The 22,471-nt window shown below is 30.4% G+C and overlaps 1 protein-coding gene across 1 annotated transcript; it reads left to right on the forward strand.

The window, feature by feature from the left end:
- The first annotated feature begins 11,968 nt into the window (after positions 1–11,968).
- Positions 11,969–12,738, forward strand: LOC129321648 (ethylene-response factor C3-like). The gene has a single exon (XM_054967504.1). It carries the CDS (start codon positions 11,985–11,987, stop codon positions 12,603–12,605), a length of 621 nt encoding a protein of 206 aa, XP_054823479.1. The 5' UTR covers positions 11,969–11,984; the 3' UTR covers positions 12,606–12,738.
- The last annotated feature ends 9,733 nt before the right edge of the window (positions 12,739–22,471 follow it).

The following is a 22,471-nucleotide window of genomic DNA, read 5'->3' on the forward strand; positions in this document are numbered from 1 at the left end:
TCAATGATAAGGTGGTCAGTTATTTAAAAAAAAAAAACAAAACGCAAACATCATTATGAGCAATTTAAATAAAAAAATCTATAAAATTATTTTTAAGTTCTATTTTTTTTATTAAAGTTGTCAATTATTATTAACTAGTTGTTAATATTTAGTAAAGTTGTTTGATTGATAACTAAATAGTACATAATAATTAACAACTATTCAATTATAACAAAAATTTATTGAATTGTTATGTAAGAATTGAAGGTGATTTTCCAGCGGAAAAAGCCTTCCCCTCCTATTTTTTATGAGCTTTTAACTATGAAATTGGATTAGTAGTTACTAAAAAGGGAAAAAAGCATAAAAAAATTATAATGAAGCTTGAGAGCTCAATAAAAGTAGCTAATTCCACTAGTATTATATAGATTTACGTATGGCATTAACCAAAGAGAAACCACCCAAAAAAATATTACATTTACGTATCGATGCAATGTAATAATGTGGAGGCGCCCACTCTCATCATACTTTACTCCTAACTTCCTAAGTGTACGTGCAAATGTCTAATAACAGGTTATTTGAGGAACTGTTTACTAAGACTACTGAATATACACTAACAGAAGACACGCCCATGAAAAGAGATTAAGTAAAACTAACAGGTTATTATTAGTACGTACACCGAGTAGATTTCCTTTCCTTGCCGTAGACGAAGAAGCGAGCTGACACCACAACATGCTGTCCTCTTGCTCTTGGCAACCCAGTTTGAAAAAGCTGATGTTGTAATCTGGAACAAAATATAGAATTCAATGAGAGAAGGAGTACGTAGCTATGGGGAAAAATAAATAAAGTTCTCTGGATTAATGTGAGATTTGAAAGTACCTTTTTCTCCATCGCTAGCTCTTGCATGTCTTGCTTCTGAGTGGGAAGTGAATTGTAAGGAGTCGCTAGTGATTTTCAGTTCAAAACAAAGTGCGCAAAATGCATGCATCCATATGGCTGGCTATATATGAGCTTATTGATGGATTTAAAAAGAACAAGTGGAAGATATTTAGACGGAGGGTACATGAATTTGGGTGGATTAGATAGTTCGGTGAACGTCTGGATTCATTTTCCCACGCTTCTGTTATTTAATAATTATCCTCGTCAAGACAAACCAACGAATTGAAACATTCTCTTGTGTGATAGTTTCTGTACCGTATGCATACATGTATCCGGCATTCAACATTGGTTGAAAATATCTGGGGATTACACCACCAAAATTCAGTTGATCTAGAAGCTAGCCCTTCATGTTTTAGTATTCTCTGTCTTTGTCAATACTGACTGCATAAACTGAATTTGAACATAAAAAGGTGCGTATAACATCCTTGACCAAATCCACTAGAAAAATTCCAAAACAACTGTATTTGATTTTATTGCAGTGCGCATTGATGCTGACATGAATTGATAGTGATAAAAATTGAAGAGTGAACTAAACTTACAGCAAACATTGCCAATGTCCATTTTTTTTTAATGGTTTTTTATTTGTACTTTCATTACTTTATTCATTTTTATATTCGTGCCATGCTTTGTCTATGTTGGCCATGTGGCCTGTTTTATATTTATATGTATCTGTCACGAGTAATGCCACTGGGCCTCGAAGACCGAGTTAAAAGCTATAAAATTGAGCGTGGGAACAATATCAAAATGAAGTTCTTTTACTATATACATATATAGATATGGTGATTCATTCATGTATCTGGGCGCTTTCAGCTCAAATTAAGATACAGCAAGTGTCTCCATTCATAGCTGCCATATTTGGATTAATTAATTAAAGTGGATTTCTTATCTAACCACAATCACGACCCAATTCTTCACCCCGGCCGTCAGCATCATGCTATTTTTACCACGTGTTCATTGTGCGTTTTAAGCCACTGTTTTTACAACGTATATCATGGCAGCTTCATCCAAATCGAGATTACACTACTCCAATCCCAGAGATTGGCTGCGATCATAATATCTTATTGTGTGTGCCTGCTATTCGGTTTTTACCCATTCTCGCCCTGGTTCGAAAAAACGTCCTTACAATTAAAAAAAATGATGATATACGGTAATTTAGATTTTTATTTATTTATTTATTATATAAACCCATCATTTCATTGGAGAACTAAAGGATCACGATGTTAAATATAATTAACGGTGGATCCATCCACGATGCCGTCTAAGAGAAGACAAGGATATTTAATAATAAGAGCATCAACATATCAACTTCATTTTTTGGTGAGCATCAACATCAACTTGGAAATTAAATGCGAGTGACACTTGCTAATTAGTAAGTGATAAAAGCACATAGTGTTTGCGAGGATTTAGGCCCTGGGCCACGTGATTTCTTACGATAACGGAATACATGCACGCATCTCTGTCATTTTCCTCATTTCTTTTTCACAATACTTTTGGCTCAATACTAGAATGGGTTGGTGCATCGGATCATATACTTCGTTTCTTCAAAGTTCTGCTAGGTCGGGAAAATAAGGTGTGCTCGCTAGCTTCGGTCTTACTTAGAAGACGATTTTAATTAAATCGTACGGATAAAGTTAGGTAATTAAAAGTTATTAAGAATTTTGATTTCTTTAAAAAATTTTGTAAAATTTTCAAATTATTCTTAATTAAAATTATTCACTTTATTTTTAAATCCTAAAGTCAAGCATGCCACCTAGATGAATCAATTAGATAAGTGGACATTTTTTAAAATAACTCATATTATTGATGCTCTTAACTTTCATAAAATGTTTTATATCAAGAACCATTCTACAAGGTAGGGCTACTACACATGGGCAGGGTCGGGTTGGGCTCACCCGAACCCAGTGCCCAGCTCGATATGCAGTTTGGGTTGGGTTTGCCCCAATTGACCCAAAAAAATTTACAAATATTTTAAAAATATGTGTATATATATTAATAATTTTTTAAAAAAATATAATTATTATAATTTAAAATGTATTATTCATAAAACTAATATTAGAATGAAAATTAATTTTTTAAAAATTACATATGATCAACAACTATCAATTATTTTTATATAATATTAATTTTAAAATAAATTTTCAAATTTGAAAAGGATGAAAAAATTGCAATGATAAGAAATATTCAAAAAAATCATGAAAATAATATAGTGCATGAAAACTCAATACCAAAAATAATACCATAAAATAAATATTTTCATAAAAAATGAAAAAAAACAAAAGGGAATATGTTTGGGCTTGGCAAAACTAGATCTGACCCTTGCCCGATGCTTGGCTCAAAGAGCCTGAATAGCTCAGGTAGGGTTGGGGTGACCAAGTTATTGGGCAATATAAACAACTCTACTAAAAGGTGTCTTTTGAGATGAAACAGTATTAAATTGTGCATGTTTAATATGAGCAAGGTTGAAATATTAAATTCTGAGACACAGTGTCTTTTGAGATTTTTTTTTTGGATTTTAATAGATGTTAAAAGTAAATTATAATTTAATATATATCATTTTGTGTCATTTTAATTCAGATATATCATGGGGCTATATCCAGTGACTTCACGGTGACATAGCAGACTTGTATTAACAAATCTTTACTGTATGGGAGGTTTTAAATTAAAGTATATATAAAATTAAAAAATCTATCTTGAATATTATTATAGATGATCGAGAAGTAGTTTTGGCATATAGGATATACTCTATTAATTCATGATCATAAAACATTTTTTGAAGCATCATGTTGACAAATATAAGATATTTTTTTAATATGATCTTTTAATTTTATAAAATATTTTTAGTCCCATGATTTTAATATCATTAGTCTCAAATGATTTTTTTTTGTGATAATCATTGTTATTTTAAAATTTAAATTTAATATATTAATATTTAAAAAATATTTTGTCAGCATTCAAAGTTTAACATCAGTATTTTTTGTAACAAATCTAATAATATTAGAGTAAGAGGCTGCAAAAACAATTTATAAAATAAAAGAATTAAATTAAAATCTTGTTTGAAGTTAAAAGATTAAAAGTACACTTTACTAGATTGCCAAATTTGCCCCTCATTTAGAATTGTTGAAGTAAATTAGGGAAAAAAATATAAATAAATCTTTGTTTTCTATTTTTTCATAAAAAAATTAGATGGATTAGGTTCCGGGGGCTTGCCAAAGCTAAGGTATGTCTTTAAATTCAAATTCCATTTATAGAAATACATACAAATGTTGCCCCTAGAAAGTTGCAGAAGGAACTCTCTCTCACATCATCAATCACATTCGCTATCTAAAAGACTAAACAAACCTTGTGATATTTGTCCCTTTTCCATCTTAGCCTTTTCTGGAGCCCTTTCATTGAAACGATACTCTCTCTCCACTTCCTCGTCCTCACTTCCGATACCTTCTCATTCTGAGCCATCTTTCCCGCCCTTTTTCACTAGTAAAAGACGGCTAGAAGAAATTTGAAGATCCACCAGCATGACCAGACATGAACATAAAGTGGGAAAGCACGTGCCGCAAGCACGATTGCGACGACGTTGGAGAGATTAAGGAACAGGGCATGGCAGGTAAGATTGAGGAAGGTGGTCGAAGAAGATGAGGGCTCAAGTCAAGGGAGTATTAGCCGCAGGTGGTTTGTTAAGGTTTAGGGTATGATGTATTGAACAAGATGAGTAATCCCTTTTGTCTGTTTGAATCGTCTGGACTGTCGAAACCGCCAATTCTCCCGGTTTTGTCCAATTCACCTCTAGTTCAAGCGATTTGAAGGCACTTCTCTCTAGCTCTGATTTTGCATCCACTACTAGAAAAATACAAATTAGTGAGGGATCATCTATTCTTCTCCAAAATGACAAATTCATGAAGAATGTTGATTTTATAACTCAGCTTAAAATTAGCGAGAGACCGTCAATATTTTTTTAAAATAAAATAATTAGTAAAAAAATAATGAGAAATTATCAATTCCTCTGTAAAATAATATAACTAGCAAAAAAAAATAGTGAAAAACAACTAATCTTTCTCTAAAAGAAGATAATTAATGAGAGATTTAGTGAGGGATTTTATACTTAACTAATTACTGCAAAAAAAGTTTGATTTTTGGCAATTACTTTTAATTATATATTTAATTATTTTTATTTGAAAAATAAAATTTTAATTTAAAAATTAACTAAAATATTCATAATAAAATTATTTAATATTTAATATTTTATTTATTTTAAGTTCATTTTCATTAATAAAATAATATTTTATTAAAAATGTAATATAATTAATTATTTAAATAAAATATAAATATTTTTAACATATTAATAATTAAAATATAATATAATATACATGTGTATTTTTACAATATATTATTTTATATATTTGTGTAGTTAAATAACATATATTTAATTTTTTATATAATGATTACAAGTACTTTTCAGTTAAATTGACAAAAAAGGAGGGTATAAGGTTTAGGAGATGAAAGGCCAAGCGTTTGAGTTTTGACCTTGGCACAAGCATAATAAATATGTGACAACATAACGAGCAAGTAATGTAGCATGAGATGGAAAATAGCATGGCATGAAACATGAGTCATCACACACACAATAGATGATGGGGCACGAGATGGTAGGTGACATGGTGGATGATAAGGTTATATGTGGCATGGTTTGAGTTGACACACATGTGACGGGTAATGTGACATTAGATGATCATTTTTAAATATAGATATGTTTAGGGAGGGATCGAATTTCTCACTAACTCCCTCGCCAAATTAGTGAAGGAATAACGTATTTCGTTGCTAAATTCAACGAATCTATTTTTTGCAATGAATTTAGCAGTGGAAGAAATCTGTTGCTAATTTTCTTTTAGCGAGGAATTCATCTCTCAAAAAATCAATTTTTTCTAATAGTGATCATTTATAGATTAGCTACCTAGCCAATTTTTAGTCAAACCGGCCAATTCAATCCGATTTTAGTAACATTGATAATGATTATGTAGTCATGAAGACAAATTATTAATTAACATTGCAACAACCAGTATTATTATTGCTTTCTCCAATTCCAGAAGAGCACAGGTGATGCTTAATTATATTGCTGTTGACCATAATTCATTTTCTATGCTGAGATTAGCCATAATAAAAGAAAAAAAACAAGAAAAAAATGGATAATGAAATTTGTAGTCCCTTAGATTCACCATAATTATTCTACTTTGTCCATTACGTTTATTTTTTCATTGATTTAATATTTTAATTTTGTTTCAGTTATCGATTTGATTCTTATTATCTTTGAAATAATGCAGTCAAAATTTGTCGTTTTAAATAATAGAATATTGAGTTGGGATTAGTACCTATGTAGATTAATGAAAACAAGTGCCCTTCTGGTAAGTGTAATTATTTACTGTAGAAAAAAGAAAACAAAGCACAATGTTAGCTACTAGATTAATAAAAATTCAATTGGTCAGGGGAGTCAATTTGTTCTCATTATTTAACCGTGTGTACATATATCTGTGTGTGTTTTAAGTCATCAACATATATTTGATGCATCATATCATATTAATTTAAGGGTGAATTTGTATTTCAAAATAAAAAGAACAGACTTGATATACTTTCTTCGTCCCAAATTATAAAACACATTTAGACAAAATATCACATATCAATAAACCTCATTAAATATATTTAACAATCTTATCTTTTCAAAATAAAAATATAAACTTTCAAAAATACTCATTATTTAATATATTAAAAAAAAAAGAATAAAAATTAATTATAGAGAGAGAAATGATAATATTAAAATTGATACATTTAATAAAACTTTAATCTACCTAAAGTGTCTTATATTTTGGATGAAGAAATTTTTTAAAAGTAACTTATAATTTGAGACCGAGAAAGTATAATTTATGAAAAGGTAAGGGATCAGCTGAAAGAATTTTACAGGAATAAAAATTTCATTATTCCAAGGAAAAAGAAAGAAAGAAATCTAATGAATTGTTGAAGTAGACAATACAATTTTTTTTTTTTTTGGATAAAAGTAGATAGTACAATTGAAGACGGAAGTCGTAGGTATTTTGACCGATGCACTTTGACAAGGACAGCGCATTTAAAAATGCATTCAAACTTTGAAACGGGCCGGACTCACGCAAGCAGTACTAATTTGACCCACCCACTTTGACTACGACTGCCTAATTAGGTTCTTATAAATTATATTCCCTTCAATTCCATACTATATAATATGACATCTCCTGAATGTTTCTGTTGGTGTCTGCATGTGAGAGAGAGAGAGAGAGAGAGAGAGAGAGAGAGATTAGTTGTCTTTCTTGCTGGTCTTATAACTTCTGTTCGTGACGCACTAATTTGTCCGTCTCTTGTATTCCGATTCCTTGGAGCAATAATTTAGAATTTAGGAGTAGTGACAGGCATTAGCAAACACGGAGTGATAATGAATAATTAAGTTGAATTGATACGTTGATATTATTAATTTAATAATAATAAAAGCGTCATTCCTTCTTCATTTTTATTATTGACATTGATCGTAAATAATTAAACATGATTAAGGTTTAAGGTCGTCTCCAAGGGGCAAGTCCTATACAGTCGCTCGTTAGAATAGTAAGAGGTGTGGAAGAAGAGAGCCCAGCGACGCTTTGGCCCCTCTCCCCAATGCTCCACCCATTCTAATTAACACAATTGCCGGTCAAGATTGTGACACTTTAGATTACAATTTTTTTTTACTCTTAAATGTTATTTAAATCGACAAAACTGAAATACCCTCATTAAATTCTCACCATTTTTACCTTTATTGATTTTAATACATACCTCACTTTTATTTTTAAAATTTCATTAACCGTTAAAACACATATTTTAATATAATAAGAGATAAATTAATTAATATGATTATGTTTTATTTTATTAATTTTTAATACAATTTATGTTTATTAATGTTAATATTATGTAAAAAAATATGAAAAAAATTACCATAAATTTTTTTAGAAAAATTGGAGTAGTTAAATGACAATTAGATTAGGGGAAAATAATTATTTTAAATTTTTAACATGATTTTAATTAATATAATTAAAGATTTTAGAATCTTAAACAAAATATTGTGTTAAAAAATGGATTAAAGTGCAAGTTTTGGAAATAAAGAGAAATTTTGTTAAAATTTTAACAAATTTGAAGGAGAATCATTGTATTTTACAGTTTACACCTTTGATTTTAGGTTAAAATTTTAAAAGTTAAAAAAAAAGTTAAATGCATCAAGTTATGTAAATGAAATAGAAATTAATCCCACTATATCATTTTTGTGGGGTGGGGGAGTAGTTGAAGGTATCAAATAATTAAGAAGTTTTGATTAGACATATAAAATTAAATAGCCTTAACTTTAAGCATGTGTATGAAAATTTAAAAAACCTTCAATGAACTAAGAATTATAAGAATAAATTAATAACTATGTCGATAAATACTAGTTCTAGCTTATAAAGCAAGATGAAAATATGATATAGTAGTCATCCATGTTAATTTTTTTTAAATAAATAATTGCTAAAAATATAAATATACATGTGATGGAGAATGATCGGAAGCATGCGAGGACTAATTATGGTTATGAACAAGAAATTAGAAAGAACATAAGCAGAGAGAAAGTATTCATTACAATGAGGGAAGACCCGATTATTAAGCTGCCATGTTGGGATTAAAAGGATAATTAATTAACCTTAGATTCCTGGCTGCCTGTCCTGTTAGCATACAAGACCCCGAAAAAAATTGCATTTTAAATTTGGGGTGGGTGTAATAGTGATGCGTGATGCCAAGTTGTTGTTGTTGTTGTTGTTTTTTTTTTTTTTTTGTTGGGTGCAAATGAGGACAATTGGTTACAGATGCTGTTTTTTTTTTTTTTTTAGAAAATATCAATGAAAGGTCTCTGAAATGATTTAATATCAAACAATGATTTAGAATAAATAAACATTAACAACTAACAAGTGAAAATTTAAGTTTTGACAAGTATTTGATTCATACAGGTTATTATCTGATATTAAATTATTTTAATGGTTCTTCATTTTTTTTTCCTGGAATGCTTAATATATCATCCAACGGTCTCTTTGCATTTCCTTTCACTATAATCAACTTTCAGTAACAGTTTTATTATTTAAAAAGAAACTTTCAGTAACAGTGCATTTGATAGTCCCCTCCCAGGAAAAAAAAAAAAAACACACGTGATGGTTAAATCTTGGTTGGCAAAATTAATTAACCCATCAATTCTTATAATCTACATCAATTTGCCATTCCAGAACTTGTAGTTTAAAACTTTTCGAGCACGTTCATATAATCACAATTATATAGAGTCCAAAGTGGAGCGGCCTCGACCATAATATGTTTGCAAGGAGTAAGATTAAAAAAAGATATTGAATATCCATTGATAAGCAGGACAAAATAAATTGGCAAAGTTATTTTTAAAATTTTGGCAAACCGATTATTAAAATAAATTGGTAAATTTAGACAATTCATCCAACTTTTATGAATATGCAACATTTTCTATTACTTTAAAAGAATGTTTAAATATATAGGGAGAATTGCATCTAAAGGCTATTTAAGTAAATTATTTTTAAATAAGAACTAATAACAAGCCTCATTCAAAAAAAGTCATATTTTCATTTTAACAATAATTTATTTTATATTAATTTTTATTTATAAATAATTTTTTTAAGTGATCCTTAGATATGATTTTATATATATATATATATATCTTATTTCACCCTTATCATCTAACTTTGCTGGAATAACGATTGGCATGGCCTCTAAATGTTGACAAAGCAGCCAGATATGCTAAGGGACGAGGAAAATGGTGCCACGTAAGCAAGACATGATATATTACACGAGTAACAGAAATTATGAGTCACGATCTAAGGATCTAGTTTGACCAATAAAAAGAGTCACGATCTAGTCTTTACTTTTTTTACTCCTAAAATGATTTTGAACTTCAATAATAATAATAATAGGGAATTGCACATGCATGCCATATACTCCGTCTGGATCTAACATAGCCTTCTCTAAAATACTAATCTCATTTAAAAATTCACATATTCTAGATTTGGAATAAATTGGTAGTAGCTAAGAGTAAAACTACTAAAAAAATGTAATAGAGTATCTATTGAATTTGCATGACTCTGAAATTAAAAAGACTTCAATCTCGCTTAAAAATTCACATTATATAAGTATAGATTTTCAAGTGAGGTTGGTGCTTTTCAGTAATGATGTTATGAAAATTTTATATCTACCTATACATATAAAACATGTGAGCATTTTCTAGCAAGGTTAATGCTTTTTAATAGTGAGGTCCCATAAATTCAATAGGTAGCTGTGTCATTTCATTGTTCTTAATTAATTCTTTCTAGGGAAAAAAAAAACCTGAAAAGGAACACCGGTAGGGTCTTAATACTAAACAATCGCAACTGACTATAGTTTCCCATGATGGCTATTTTTATCAATCCATTATAATTTTATTTTCCAGCCAAAAACTATTTTCTTTTGTATTAATTTCAATAATTTAAAATCCTTAAATGCAATAAATGGTCTTACAACTTACAAGGTCTTTAATTATCGTTTTCCCAGAAAATTACTTCCTCATTGTTGTATCCACGCACCTATTGTTACATTTCTCTCGCTAATCCTTTTGGTAATTGCCAATAAGTAAAAGAAGAATACTTTTCGTGTGCTTCATAGTTTATTCAGTGAATCAATATAATATAAGTATCTTCACCAGTATATAATATGCGTAATTTGTAAGAAGTTGATTTTTTTTGCAAAAGGCAAGAGTTAAAGCCAGAGTCTGAATCATGCGACTCTCTTACATCCTCTGGATTTGTCAGCAAGTTTATTTTATGTCTTAATTTGCATTTTTAAAGTTTGAAAACCAACAGCTAAAAGATCCGCCCGTCTAAGTTGATACAATTTCATAATTAGATCAAATTCGAAGAGCATTTGGAAACAGTAAATTTAAATAAAATTAAATCCTCATTTTAATAACTTGCTAGAAGCAAAAATTGAAAAATGCATAAAATGAATAATAAAGGCAAACATTAAATGATCAAAATACGGAGGAAAATAGGTGAATCATATTTATAAAAGGATAATGTAATTTAGTTTATGAAATTGAGAAATATAACTTATAAAGTTTGTAAAGGACATAATGATATATTGTGAGAGGAAAAAATGATTTAATTCATTTTTATTTTGATTTGTTAATATATCCCATTTCCATTCTTTAATTTTTAGCAATCAAGACCTTAAAATACGTCCTACAACAAAGATATAAGGGAGTATATTAATGAACCGAAGGCCGAATTGAATTGAAATTAACCAATAGTATTAATTAGCTGATATAAAATGAAAAATTAATCATTTAATTCTATAGTTTTAATTCAATTGGGATGTAGCCCATAAACTTTTACTCAAAGTAGTTTAATCTAATTAAATTCAATCTTTAAACTTTAACTCATACTCCCTCTAGTACTTAATATAAGCAAAACTTAACCAACCTTGTGGTTACAAGAAATAATAGTTATATCAAATAATGTAACTCTTCAATTTTACCTTTCTTTGCAATTAATAACCCTACTAAATTGCATTTTAAGAATTCAAACAAAAATAAATAAACAAGGAGTAAAATTGAAAACAAATTAATTATCTTGATTTTGTCTCATATTAAGAACTACATAAGCTTTTAAAGTTTGACTTATATTCAGAGATGGGGACAACTCAATCTTTATGATTTTAACCGCTTGAAATATTAGTTATAAGGTTTAAGAAATAACTCCAATACTGAGCTCTTTTCTGAAATGTGCGCACCACTATCTTAAATGCTTAACAATTGATTTGCATTGAATTAAAGTTTAACCAGTGAATTTTAATTGATTCAAACTTGCAGCATTAAATAATTAAGTTTCCTGCTATAAAGAAATTGCGGTGGGGGCTGATTCAAGATAAGCATCATGGATCTAGGCTCTATAAATAAGTACAATAATGGGATGAAAGTCGTACCGTTGCAGAAGCAGAGCGCCACCCTGGCTACTATGTCTTGGCCATCGTATCAGCCGCACCCATGCCCAGATTGGGACTTTTGGCAAGACCCCTCCGATGCTTTCTTGGCCTCTTCATCAAGCCACCAAGTTCATGAAGACCCTTTCCACGATTGTCTTTGCTTCGATATGGTTGACAGGGCGGCAAAACAACGGCCGGCGAGTTCACAGGTCACGGAAGCCGACACTGGTAAGGAAAAAACATACATAGGGGTGAGGAAGAGACCTTGGGGGAAATTTGCAGCAGAGATCAGAGATACTACCAGGAATGGCAGAAGAGTTTGGCTGGGAACGTTTCAGAGCGCGGAGGAAGCTGCCCTTGCTTACGACCAAGCTGCATTCACCATGAGAGGAAACAACGCTGTTCTGAATTTTCCGGTGGAAAAAGTGAAGGAGTCTTTGCAAGACATCAGGTATGGTTGCCGCAAAGGCTGTTCGCCTGCTTTAGCCCTCAAAGAGAGACACTACATCCAGAGAAAACTGTCGTCAAAAGCCCAGAAAGACAAAGCCAAACAGCAATCAGAGGTGGTGGTGCTAGAAGATCTAGGTGTAGAATATCTGGAGCAACTTCTCAGCTTATCCGATGAAACTGCATGCCCAACCCACTTCAAATGATTCATCGCGTTTCATAATTATTTCCTTCTATTTATACTTACTATGTGTGGAGGGAGCCTCATTATCTTATTTTCATCCCTCTTTTTTAATTATTTTGTGGTTATTTTCTCTTCAGAGTTAATCATAAGTCCACCTTCCCATTCTATTTATATTGGCGCTCGTTGAGAAATTTGACATCTGATACAGCAGGGTTTAGGAACGAGGTAGAACTTAATTAAAATGATTACACCTTCAGCTAAAGCCATAGCTGCGCGTCGCTTCAACTCTAAAGCTGGCTCCTCGTTTCATTTCTTTTCTTCAACCGAAATGTGACCTTCATCTTGCGCGCACTATTTTTGAAATAGCTTCAAATCCTTCCCAAAAGATAAATCATCGATCACAAGACATGCCAAAAAAATATGACCAATTGATCAGCAATTTTAATCACCTTGGCCATGAATTTTTGGTTTCCAATCAGAGCACCTAAAACATATCTGGATGCAATCAAAACAGAAATGTCCACAATACCCGAGGAAAAGAATATAAGGATTAATTTAGCGACAAGTACATAATTACCTTGGAATTCACTACTAAAATCTTTCCGTGTATGACACGATAAAACCAGAAATTCTTTCATACTTCATTTTACTCAAGACTTCAGAGACAGTACATTTAAATGTAACAGTTACTCGATAAATTTGGATTGTCTACAGTTTTCAATTGTAAAGGTCTTGTGAGTTCCAGAGAGCGAAAAGAAGAGAGAAAGAAGAATATAATATGCCTTTTATTTACATTCACCTTCACTGTATGTCACTGTATCTGAACTAAACAAAATGTTTATAATAAGGAACTCCTTAGGAATTACAGGATGTTTACATCTATCATTTGATACCGTAGGGGGAAAAAAAACGTACCTCACCAAAATAGTAGCAATCACGGACGGTAAATTTGATGGCAATGAACTTAAGGAAAAGATGGAGATGAAACTGGAATTATATAAACTAAATGTTGTATTCTAATCTCATTGGAGAAAAGGAACTGTAAATGGTTTAATTTCGAGTAACAAATGTTGCAGGTCATAACAGTATTTTTTCTTTTTTGACCAGACAAGCCATAACAGTATGAGTAGTTCCTTTTCAATATTACTAATTACATGCACAAAAGCAAAAAAGTATAGTGGTGCAGTTGTTTGCCCTATTGCTGGACAGTAAGAGCTGACAGCAAAGTACAGTTTGCTGAAGAAAGCAAGTTGTACTTCTAATTATAAGATTCTAGCTGCATTCTAGTATTCTACAATTCTCACACTCATAGGAACTGACAGTTGATTCTAGTATATGACAAAACATCTCTCCAACTATGTTTCCAAGATACAATATATCATGAAAAATTTACCAACAATGTCATACCTCATTTAGTTCCACATTTATATAGCTCATTTCTTCCCATGAGTAGTTATAAATTCTGCAGCAACCACGCTTAGGTTAAAGCACAAACGGAGGAGAAGTTTAGTGTTTACGTTTAACAGCAGTTTTGCTTTAGTCATATTAACGCTCAGCTATATTCATTATCATGTCAAATTGGTATTGATCATACGCTCTTTTTGAGTATAGACCAAGAAGATAAAAGATGAAAATTCAAGTTATATATGTGCATACGTACGTATTTATGTATATATGTATGCATTTGACATCAGGTGTGCAAATCAGTGATCAATTATATAAGCTATTAAAAACAAATAAAAAAGGATAAGAGATCTTGTAATTATTGGTGGAAAATCCAACATATACATAGAGATATCTTAGATGAATGCCATAGAATTCTAAAATACATGCATACCAAATGGCATCAAATAACTCATTTTAACATACAAGAACCTTAGATGCTTCGACAAAGATGATACATATTATACACTGCCCATCATTGATCTATATACACAACAGTCCCACGACCAATATTTTCGGTATCTAAAATCCACAAACAGAAATAGCATAACAATTTTTCATCAAGTAGTTCCACCAGGCTGGCACTTGTGGAAATAAACACACATCCTATTGTAGAAAATTTAAAAGAAAAATGTAAGCTGACGAGGACTTAAAACTTATAAAGTGTATATGTCAGCTAATTAGAATTCAAATGATGTAACATTGAAAAAGTCTACATCAAGTCTTAAGGTGATGGATGATGATTAGAGATTGTCACAAAAGACTTAATTAGTTTGCAATCTTTGATGATTTTACTACTATTTTCATTCAAAAAACAGTCTACATTAATCAGAAGTTAAAAACTTCCAAAATTAAAAGGAAGGATTAATCATACAAAGAAGTTCAAACAAAATTTGAGGTGGAAAAAGACACCAAAAAGATTTAAAAAAAAACATCATAGTTCCGAAAAGCTTATAAGTTGAAAAACTATATTTCTAATCTAAGAATATATGACCTGAGTCCTTGGACGCTTTCTCGCTATCGTCTAAATCGGACACATATACGAGTTCAACGAACACCTAAAATATTGGCAGATGCTTATAAATCAAATATTGGCAGACAATAAAAAATTATAGTCATCCTGAAGACGAAGGCAGATTGATCATGAATCAAATAACGGTTATATATAAATTTATGTACTATAATTGCCTTTATCTAGAACCATTAAATTAAGAAACACCGTGAGAAACCTAAAGATAGAACCAACAATTAGACAGATACAACTGATATAAGGATAAATTCCAACTGGAATATCTGGGAGGCATCAACCAACAACGATGCAACCATCGTTTCACCATAAAGTAACCTTTGCTCCAGAATACTGATATAAATAAGATTGAAGATTAGAAAAGGAAGGAAATTTCACATTTACCTCGATAACTAAATTGCTGAAATCTTCGCGTTGCCTATTATCTCCCTGCAGAAATAATGTCCCTTGAAGGAAGACTGGCAAAATTTGGGGATTGAATAACTATGAAACAAAACATAATTCGCGAAAGATAGTGGTAGCAACGAACGAAAAGCATATGAGCCATGAAGGATAGATAGAGGGTTTTTAGCGAGAACAGGAAAAAATTAGGGTGTGGGATCTTCAGAAGCGGTAAGTAAAAAGCTCGAGACTGATTTTTCGGGAAAACGTGCGTAAAGATAATTTAACACGGTGTCCGAACATGAAACATTGAAATGACGAAAAAGATGTAAATGCTCAGCGTTGCTAGACTTTCGAGCCGAGGAATAATGCGGTAATTCAATGTTTTATTGACTCTTTTTTAAAATAAAAAGACATTTAATGTTTATTTAGAAAAAAGTTAAAGTATATTTTAATTCTTTAATTTTATATAAAATTTCAATTTGATCCCTTAATTTTATAAAATATATTTTCAGTTCTCTATCTCTAATATTATTAGTTTCAAATCATTATTTTTCTATACTAATCATTTTTAATTAAACTTAATATATCAATATTTGAGAATGTTTTATCAATATTTAAAATTTTAATATATAAATTTTGTGTGATAAAACTATCAATATTATGATTAAAGGACTAAAAAGATACTTTATAAAATTAAAAAATTAAAATAAAATTTTATATAAAATTAAATAATTAAATGTATACTTTAAAATTAAAAAAATATACAAAAGACCCCAAAGACTGTCAGCACACAATACATGGTGTTGGTAACTATTTTACTATTCTAAAAAAAAGTTAACCAAAGTCTTATCTTATTTTTTTTTTAAATTATACTCTCATATAAAAAAATGTAAAATACTTTTAATTGAATCAAATCTCATCTCTTAATAAATTAGTTAATTATTTTTAAACTAATATTATCTTTTCATACTTATCCTTATTTAATAGAGCGTTTTATTTTAAAGTAAATATAAATTAATTTCCTTATTATATAGACACTTAAAAAAAAACAATGATCACACTTTAAAACTTTAAAATATCTTATATTTTTTAACATTTAATCCCTTAAAAATGTTTTGGGAGTACATCTTTTTAGTCATATTGTTATTAAGCATTTTATATAAGTACTTTAATAATAATAATAATAATAATAATAATAATAATAATGAAGTAGTGATATGGTTAAAATAAGCATAAAAATAACCCATATCCTATATTTCAAATTAAATAAGACTTATCAAAAATATAAATTATTTACATTATGTATTGGATTGAAATCAGAATCAGAGAGGAAATCAGCCACTCTTCATAGTACATACATCACAGTCCTAAAGATTGTGTTCTTTCACTTCCCTGTTAAGAGAGGGGCTGCGATTCCCTTGTTGTTTGAATTTGAAAAATCAAAAAACGATTTCCCTCCTTTTTATCTTTGTATTAAAATCAATTATAAGTCAATAATCAATTAATCAGTTATTATCATGCCTTTCTTCAATATTTAACCCATCAACGGCGACCCTTAAACCATCCAACTAATAAATAATTAAAAAACAGCCTTCTTCCTGAAAGGAATACACATTCTGTAGAAAAATTTGATTGATAAATAATAAATTATAGAAAATTCAATTGTAATTTTTTAGAACAAGAGAAGGATCGATATAATTTAGCTAAACTCTTAAAAACTTTGTTATTAAAAAAATAAAAAAAACTAAGTTGCTTGTTAGTTGTCAGTCCCTTGAATATTAATTGCATCTAACTATAGTTACGACTTACAAGTGTCCTGCGAATTAATAACTTCACAGCCAACTATATTTTATCATAGGATCCAATTTAATGAATATTAATACTATATTCCATAATATAAATTGGACCACACGGACTAGAATGAGAAATTAAAGGTAGTTAACTAACTCAAGCTTTTTAAAAAAGGACAACGTCTTTCTAAAGCTACACTTTTTAAAATATGGTGGGTGGGCAGTGGGCTCTATTCTCTAAAGTCTTTTGGGAAAAATTAAACAGGGAATATATATATATATATATATATTGCAATGCATCCTAAATTCTATTTCCTCCTGTCCTTTTTGTAAGAATTTTTTTTTTTGTTTTTTCCGGTTCTTTCTATATAAACGACTTTACATACTTTTTAGGAGTGTTAATTAATTACTTGATTTTTTCTAAGTACCCTTAATTATGCAGAGAGATATATAAGACTACAATAGTGAATAAACTCTATTGAGGAAAGGTAATTTTGTAAAATGAATGAAAATATGTCCATATTTAATAAAAGCAGTTAATTTTAACTAGTTTTCTCAATATGTGTAAAAATTATTAAACTTTCTCAAATTATAAAAATTACTCGAAATGAATTCTATAATCCAACACGCGGAATATTCTATATATTTAAGACTGGATGGAATACCTTAAATTTAAGTGTAGGAATAATGTTTATCTGTTTGTGCAGCAAAGAATTTTTATAAATCTCGGCTCAGCTTTCTTCGTTTCGTCATGTTTTAACGCTTTCCACTTAAGAGGGCGAGAAGTTTTCCAAGTTTTCATAAAGAGATATACGCACATGTGATGTGACAGATTAAATAACACAGCGATTTAAACAAGAGAAACAGATGAATGGAAAGAGCGGCCGGAGTGCTGTTTCATACCTGTGGAGCAATGCATCTTGAACCTTGCTGAAATGCCTCGCTGAGCTGCAAAATGTAAAGAAGCAGAACTGCAGAACAGTTCAGTAAATCTGGAAAGACAAGAATTTGAATGAAAAGAAAGGACCAACAGTGCCAGGATTTGGTTTCAGTGGGGAAAAACTCACTCAGGTTCCCTAACTTAATGCCTAAATAACTAAATAAAAGCCCATTCTTTTACCGCCTTTGCTTCAGCTCGAGGATGGTATAGTAATATCCTCCCGCTCTGCCAATGCCATTCTGCCCCCCTTTTATCTTTTAAATCGGGTTTTAACGATCACATTCTTCGTTGTTTTTCAATCAAATCAAAAATTAAATATTCAACCCGTCCATTTTTTCAATAAAAAAACTTCTTAAAATCATTAAAACAATAACTTACACTACCAATTTGTTAACTCCTACCACTTGTCAGATATAATTTAATGTCTTCAGGTGTTTTGCTAATATTCTCGCCTATATATGTGTGTGGGGCCGTGTACGATATCTAACGCTCAAAGAAATTTTTTAGTTGAAATTCGAGGAAACACCATAAAATATTTAAAACAAAAATGGCACAAAAGAACTAGCTAGCTGTAGAATTTCTTATTTGATTCTAATGAATCGGTTATAAACCTATACGATTTATTGCCTAACTCGTCTCAGTTTCGTATTTGATCTTTTTTGTTTTTGGCCAGCGGAGGGAGTAGATCTAAATTCTCAACATTGATTAATAAATTCAAGCAGATGTATAACGGATTATTATAAATAATCATAGTCCATGAATTCAGTTAAACTGTGTAAACATTATGAAAAGCAAGATAGTGGAGTACAGCGAGAAAAATTGAAGAAATTACTTTACTCAGACAGAATAGATAATTCCTTGCGTCCTTTGGATGAAGAAGTTGATGGAACCTTAATGAATGACCAATTTCAGGACAAAGATGATGCTATAGTCTGAAGCCAAATATATTATTAGAAGGAGGAGGAGGAGGAGGAGGAGGAGAGGAGTAGATTGGCATGCATAAATGGGATTTGAAAGTACCTCTGATCTTGGGTTAAAGGGGAAAAAAAAAAGTACCTCTGATCTGTTCCTCCATTGTGAAAAATACAACGTTAACAGGAGTGAACTGATGATGATCTTACTTTATATAGAAGTGCGTCAAATGATCAAGTGGACAATACAATAGTTCATAATTAGTTAGTTTGGGTATTTTCTATTTTGGACGCCTCGTGTTTGCTTGGTATTTGGACGCCGCCTGTTATTAATTTGTCATCATCCAAGCTTTTAGTCCGCGTACCATGTATTCAGTTTTCAATATTATTACTGAATTTGAATCTATTGGGGGATTACGAGAACATAGTTTTCATTATTTTTTCCCCATCCATCAACATGAATTTCATATTTATTATCCTTGTCGTCGTCTTTTATTTACGAGCTAGCTCTATTATTTTAATTTGAGCCTAATACACATTGGAAAATTAGAATTGAGTGTATTCGTCATTGATATCGGCGTGGCCCAAAGGCCAAAGCACACATGCATGTTTCCTTGTCATGATTTTATTAATTTTTGTATGTGTGCAGTGCTCAAGTTTACATTTGCTGGTGACATGGCGTGTTTAAATTTTGAATATCCATCACAAGAAATGTCTCCTGGCCTTGGTGACCGAGTCAAAAGCAATACTATATTGGGAGAAAGAAAAGGAATGGTAGCTTTAAAGTATACTTTTTCACGTATGTCAGGTGCTTTTTACTCAAATAAAGGTACAGGAAGTGTCTCCTTTCATAGCAGCCATACAGTTGGATTGATTAATTCATGAAAAGATATGATTGGGATAGTGAAGCAACAGTGGGTGTGCATTTCGTAACAGATCACAAGTTGGATCAAAACATGATGACCTGATTCTTCACCCACAAATATATCCGTTGCCCCACGAACACAAAAATATTTTTATAGCATAGTTTGAACACATGTTCATTGTACCGTAACACGTTTTAAGCCTCTGGTTTTCAATCCACATTTAGCCGCTGTGGACGTCTTGGCTGCTTTAATTTCGTCCAAGTAGAGGTTGCGCTGACTCCAATTGCAGATCTGATATGTGATCGTGTCCAGATCAATTAAGTATTCTTCTTCGGTTTCCAAACAAAAAAAAAAGAAAACAATCTCAAGTGTTAGATTTCTTATATCAAAATATACTTAAAAATAATATACTCTACCAAAATAGTTTAAATCATTTTGTTAAATGTTTCCTGATATAATATTTTCTTTACTACTTCTGTTTATAGTTTTTTATTTGGCCTTGTACTTTTCTTTTTAGTCTCAAAGTGCTTGGGTTTATTCAATTTTTTCTTCTTGTTCTTTCTTTTCTTTTCTCTTTTCTTTTTATCAAGCTTAGGTGGGTCTCGCTGAAAGAAAGCAGAAAATTTAAAATTTTTTGTTATATATATATATAGCAAAATACTGAATATTTTAAATTTTAACAGATGAATTTTTTATTTGGGATGCATGATAGAATTTGGTTTTGTGCCAGCGTTCTAAGATTCGAGAATTTAATAATATGTTAAGTAAGATGCTGCTTGTTCACTGAATGCAAATAGAAATAGCCATTCCATCGGAAATAGTATAAACTGGTGATCAAATTGCTAAATTTAAAATGGAGAACCGTGCAATTATAATATAATAATATTCTCATAGAGGATAAGGTGCAGACCCAAGTTGAATGATAAAATATTGGATAAATGAAACAAGCAATATTGGATAAATGAAACAAGCAATGAGCATCAACCTGTGATTTATTATTTTAAGAAATAAAAAATACATGATGGTTCACAACTCACCGGGATTTATAGGATTTATAGGCCGACACGACATTTGTCATCCCCCACCCACACCTTTTTTTTCTTTTGATAAATTTACTGTACTTTTTAGGTATATGACAAATTGACAACGTAACAATGAATTGGTTCATCGCATCATACTATGGTTTCTTCTCTTCAAAGTCCAAGGATGTCTTTTATGTTGTATCCGAACAAACCATTATTTGTTTGGTCTTATAAGAAGAATGAAAAATTTGATAATAGGACACCCTATCAATTTTCAATTATCTTCTTTACATTTTTATTTCTATTAAGTGTTTTGAACAAAAATATCAATAATGAGATTTAAGAAAATTTATTAAGGGTAAAAGTAAATATTAAACTTGTTAAATTTTAAGAAAAAATTAATGAGATTTAAAATTTTTCTTAATTTAAGTGAAACATGTAAAAAATAACTTATAAACAGGACAAAAGAAAGTACTGTTTGACAAAATATGCCTGGATAAGCTCTAGGTCTATGTTGGGGGATTTTTAAAAATTAACACACACACACATCTCAATTTATCTCAATTTATACTTTTTGAAAATACTGTTATAACTAATAAAATATTCGCAAATAAAAATAGGGTGTAATTTTGTAAATATCTTAAAAATTATATGTTTTACATACCCAAAAACAATTTATCTGATATAATATAAATTCTAATTAAGTATTATTTTTATTTTTATAAGTGAAGAGTTAATATATAACCAAAATATTTTAATTTAATTATGGCTAAATATATCGATGAAATATTATATAAAAATACTAATAGTGTAATGGAAGAGGGAAATCTACATAATTAGCGGACATGTTTGGGGGGCTGAGTAACATAACTGTACCTTGAAAAGGAATTTTGCATAACACCAATGAGATTCCGCCGCCGTGAGAGGTGGAGTGTATGCATGAACTCGAGCATTTACCGAGTGTGAAACTAAAATAGACACACACACACGCACTCTCTCTCTCTCTCCCTCCCTCCCTCTCTCTCTCTACACTACCTTCCGGCATACCCTGGAGGCCACAAAATCTAGCAAATTCAGAGATTCAGATGCGTCATTTGATTGGGAAAATAGGATATAGTCAAATATCTTGGCATTTCCAATTTCCATTGATCCAATTAGAAGATTGCTTCCCAGCAATAGTTCTTTTGTTTAACCCTTCGATTCAATTTGTTCACTAAGTCGCTGTTATCTTTGCTTTCTACATTTCTCTCCATCCAGACGACTTCTATTCATAATTAATAGTTTAACTGAAATATTTATTTATCTATTTATTTCTAGGAAAAAAATAAAAAAAATTTCTTGAAATGTATAAATGATAATGAGGTCTTACGCGACATAATAATTCTTTTCAAGTTCTTTTTCAACCTTTATGACATTAAGATATTGTGTAAAATTACTATAATGCCCCAAATATAGTAAATATTAGTGATTACTTTTGTAAATTTTTTAATCATTAAAATTTAAGT

The sequence above is a fragment of the Prosopis cineraria genome, unplaced genomic scaffold (assembly GCF_029017545.1).
Source record: "Prosopis cineraria cultivar Desert tree isolate PC_DT_omini unplaced genomic scaffold, ASM2901754v1 PC1, whole genome shotgun sequence".
NCBI classification, from domain to species: Eukaryota; Viridiplantae; Streptophyta; class Magnoliopsida; order Fabales; family Fabaceae; genus Prosopis; species Prosopis cineraria.

Excerpts from the sequence above, each read along its gene's own strand:
- LOC129321648 (XM_054967504.1), top strand. The coding sequence starts at position 11,985 with ATGTCTTGGCCATCGTATCAGCCGCACCCATGCCCAGATTGGGACTTT.